The sequence below is a fragment of the Nicotiana tomentosiformis genome, chromosome 1 (genome assembly GCF_000390325.3).
Source record: "Nicotiana tomentosiformis chromosome 1, ASM39032v3, whole genome shotgun sequence".
NCBI classification, from domain to species: domain Eukaryota; kingdom Viridiplantae; phylum Streptophyta; class Magnoliopsida; order Solanales; family Solanaceae; genus Nicotiana; species Nicotiana tomentosiformis.
In genome coordinates this window covers 140,552,159-140,556,591 of record NC_090812.1, presented here as the reverse complement: position 1 = coordinate 140,556,591, position 4,433 = coordinate 140,552,159, and the positions used below count along the sequence as shown (strand labels likewise).

The 4,433-nt window shown below is 33.1% G+C and overlaps 1 protein-coding gene across 2 annotated transcripts; it reads right to left on the bottom strand.

The window, feature by feature from the left end:
* Nucleotides 1–260: 260 nt before the first annotated feature.
* On the bottom strand, nt 261–2,647 carry LOC104113384 (E3 ubiquitin-protein ligase SIRP1-like). Of its 2 annotated transcripts, none has more exons than XM_009623534.4 (3): nt 2,507–2,647; nt 2,100–2,143; nt 261–1,626 (listed from the first exon to the last, which is right to left on the bottom strand). In XM_009623534.4, exon 3 carries the CDS (start codon nt 1,611–1,613, stop codon nt 585–587), a length of 1,029 nt encoding a protein of 342 aa, XP_009621829.1. In that variant the 5' UTR covers nt 1,614–1,626; nt 2,100–2,143; nt 2,507–2,647; the 3' UTR covers nt 261–584. The 2 variants fall into 2 exon arrangements, with proteins under 2 accessions (XP_009621829.1, XP_070047953.1); XM_070191852.1 differs by having other exon boundaries at nt 2,262–2,515.
* Nucleotides 2,648–4,433: the final 1,786 nt, after the last annotated feature.

Here is a 4,433-nt window from a genome sequence, read left to right as displayed (position 1 = left end):
TTTGGACTAATCCACACAAAAGAATTGAATGTCAGCTCTCATATCAATAACTATACTAATTTACCAATAACAAAAACTTGCAATTCACTCACATATCAATAACTATACCAATAACAAATTGTAAGTCATCAACCTGACCCGAAGAACAAGTAGAAAACAATTACAACTTAGGAATCCACCGTATAACAAGTCAATAGCACCTCAAGACTTAATAAACCATAGCACAACGCTACAGCTTTAAAAGTTTGGCTGATAAATCATAAACAAAACCAAGTAGCTTTCTCTTGATTTCCATGATTCAGAAGATATAGAACATAAACCCTTTCATCATCCATTGTCATCCACAATAATTCAAGGATTTGAGGGTTGAGCTTTCTGGAAACAGTTAACCAAAAAGTGTACGAAAACACATTTAAAGCTATACAAACAGAAGAGAGTCTTTGAGCTCGGCAGACATCTAGTCTAACAAAAGTAACATGATCCTCTATATAATACAGGCAGGCAAGAACAGGATCCATTGTTTGCAATTACTAAAATTTATCAAGTACCAGTCTATGTACACAAGCAAGGCCAAAGAAGATCCGCTAATCATCATGCATATGAGCATTTGAGTTTGCATTTCCTGATGAAGAAGTAGTCGTTGATGATGAATTTCCATTACTAGATTGGGTACCTGATGAAAACAAACCACTCAAAGGCCATGGAAGCGACACTGGAAAACGTCGACCATTTTCATTCCTTGTATCACTACTCTGAGCAGCATTTGTGTTATCAGTTACATTCTCAACTTTTGATTCATCAGAGGGTAACTGATGCCTACAGACTGGACAGGTACTATGAAGCTCCAACCACGGTAAGATACACCCGCTATGAAACTTGTGCTTACAAGGCATCTCTTTGGCTTCAGTCCCAATCTCAAAGTCTTCCAAGCACACGGAACACTGCATCGTCTCATCAATTTTCACCGCGGGCAACGCCTCTACAACCTCTTTTTGAGCTGGTGGAGTACCATACCTATTCGGATCATTCTCAGCCAAATGTTGCAGCAACATGTCTAAACCAGGACCAATGAAATAATCACCCAATGAGCCAATGGGTCGGTCATTATTATCCGAATCATAAGAACCCTGCACAATGATGGTTTGATTGAATGGATTTACAAGTATCACACGCTCCTCGCCATCCCTACCTGCCTCCCTACTATTTTCACCGTCAGCATTCTCCATTCCAGCTCGAATACTTTGCAAGAGCTGGAGAATAGTGGTGGAGTTCCTCCTCCGCCTATTCATTATAGATGCCAGCTCAGGATCAAGTTCTGTCTCCCCACCTTCACGAGTATGATCATCATCATCATCACTATCAAATTCGAGATGATGCCTAAACCTAGAGCGACGACGAGGATTGCTCATCATGCCTAACAAGATTGGCGCCCAAAGTGATAGGGCCCGATCGGAGTCAGACCCTCCAAAATCATTTTCAAGGGCAGTTTCTGATCCCATTTCCTCGACAAAACCTTGTTGACAAATGGGACATTTTAACTCCACCTCCAACGTGGGGTCCACCCTCCTTGAACACTGATGACACCAATATCTTGATGCTCCTCTTCCATCCATTTTAATCTTCTTTCTGTCAAACAAACAACAGATAAATTCATAAAAATTTCAGCCCCTCATTCCAAAAAAGAAAAAAAATACTATAAAAGAGAAAAATGGATATGGAGAATTGAAAAAACAAATAAAAGAACGTAGCAAGAGAGTATAAAAGTTTGAGTCTAATCAACAACAAATAGTTCATGAAACATTTAGCCCCTTGAAAAAAAAATACACAAAAGAAAATCCAACAAGAAAATCGATTTTTTTAGGAAAAAGCAAGAACGACTGAGTCTAATATTAACAAGATCCTAGCATCAAATATAAGGGCCTTTTTTTTCTGTCAAACAAAAAAATAAGCATCAACAAGAAAAAGTTCATAAATATTTGAACCCTAAAAAAAAAAAAAAAAAAAAAAACACAAGAAAAATGGACATGGGGATTCAAAAAAAAAATGGAGAAAAGCCATATCATGTTGCTGAGGAAGAATCTAAGCTTAGGTGATCTTACCTTTGTTTAAGAAGCTGGAAGGAGATTTTAGCAAAATTGCAGAGCTGAAAACAAGAAAAACAAAACACTATTTGAAACAATTTTTGCAGATCTAGCTCAAAGTTAGAGATACAAAGATATATAAATGTACAAATTAAATAATTTTAAATGGGGTTTAAATACCTAATAAACAGTTTTTTGAAGAAACAAAGGGTAGGTAAAGATGTGAAATAAATAACAGAAGGCTCTGGAAGCTTCAAGAAATAGCATGAAAGTTGTGATTCTTTCTTTATCCAGCAGCCATAGATGATTATAACAAAGAAATGGATATTAAATTAAAAATAATAAAAATGGAGAAGTCAACAAATTAAAGCGAGAAGATAACTCTAAAAACGTGTACACGTTAACATACACAAATAAATTAATACCAGAAAAATAACTTCAAGAGGGACTCGCTCTCTGTATTTCTTTTTTCCTGATTTTGTTTGTTTGTTTGTGAGCTTCTTTTCTGAGTTTAACTCGTTTTTGTGTTTCTCTTTTATGTGGGGCCTACATGATTCAGCGACAACCCCACTTGCCTTCTGATTTATGGATTTAAACAATTAGCCGTTTAATTTACTCCTTCATTTTTTTTATTTTATATATTACTCTTACCATTCAAAAAGTGGTGATTCTAACAAGTTTAAGAAGTAAGGCATATAATTTTGGTTGGAAATCAATTATTCCCGCCAGCTTTATGTTAAAAATTAAATTAACTTTTCAATTTTAAATATATACATTCTTCTCTTCCTTTTTCTAAAATCCGATGTTCAAGGTAAGAAAATGGAAAAAAAGATAACAGAGGATATTGTATTACAACTTAGCGATTTATCTATTTGCATTGTGAATAAATTTAGAATAAAAATAATTATAGGTAAAATACATAAGGTGGTTAAAAAAAAATTTTAAAAAAACGCAAAGCTAATTAATCAATTTCATGAAAAGTGAAAAACATACAAAAAAAGAGAATAAGATGTTTTGTAGAAATAAAGTTTCTACAAAACTTATGTTTAAATAAAGTTCATATATTTAAATACTATATTATAATCATGCTTTTTTTCTTCTTTTGTTTTTGCAGTATAACTGCTTAGTTAGTTGCTGAAGGGGACTGTATGGACCATTTTTCTTTATATTCTATCGTTATGCACATGCCATCTCCTCCATTATTTCATTACAATCATTAGCTTGTGACTAGAAGATACTTTTTTCCTTCTTTTTTTTTATTCTAAAAGAAATATAATTTTCTGATATTATTGAAGAACATCTATAGACAGATGTTATACGTTCTTTTTTCCAGAATAATATCTGATTGCACAAAATTCAGTTTATTTTCCTTTAGAAATTTTTGAATCTCCTTGTAATTACTTATTTTTGGAGGATATCTTGAACTGCTTGTTCCTCTTCTTCAAATTAAGAGGGTAATTTTTTGCATACATGGAACTGCAAAAGAATTTTTAAAAAATAAAATAAAAAGAGACTACAGGTTGTTGCAACTTCATCTCCTCTATCCAAATGCTTTATAGTTTATTTTTAAATTAAAAATAGTCAATTCTGCAGTGAAGTTCTCTTCTTGCTTCTCTTTTCTCTATTCATGGGCCAACATTTTCTGTGGAAAAAAAATTAAGAATGAGAGAAAAGAAAAACAAAAAAGATACTTGGAAAAAAGGTGGAATAAATAAATTGGACATGACATAGTTTTTTTGTCTAATGAATATAGTCAATTTTGCAGGGCAGTAAAGTTTAGACAAAGAATTACCCCGAAAAAAAGTTTTAGACAGAAATACCAAACGGAAAAGTTGCGAATCAAATAACGACAAACAGTTGGTAAATGAATAAATGCAATCATCCAAGGATTTGGTGAGATGAATGTGTGCTTTTGACCCTTAATTAAAAAATTTAGGCACCAGCTCCATGAATCAGTGGCTTAGCGAGGTCTTAATTTGAGAGTCTTTCTAAATTACTAAAGAATTTTGATTCTTGACCTAACTTCTTAAGTGTAAGCGAAATAAACAGTAAAACAAACACAACAATTTTACATGAAAAATCACTCGGTTCAAAGGTATAAAAACGACGACCTATCATGTAGGATTTTAACTTTAATTTTATTAAGACAAATGAGCCAAATGTATCGATTACAAGATATGTGAACTTATACCCACAAGTTCTCCTACTTCAACTATTTGACTTACAAGTTACTCTAACTTGCAAACTCAAACAATTACTTCAACTCACTGATTATGTATGACATTTGATTACAACTAGATTTCCTAAAACACATTCACTAACTAACTCAAGAAGAACATTAAGACTAGTAAT

What these genes read in the sequence shown, in the direction of transcription:
- LOC104113384 (XM_009623534.4), bottom strand. Translation starts at nt 1,613, where the DNA reads ATGGATGGAAGAGGAGCATCAAGATATTGGTGTCATCAGTGTTCAAGG.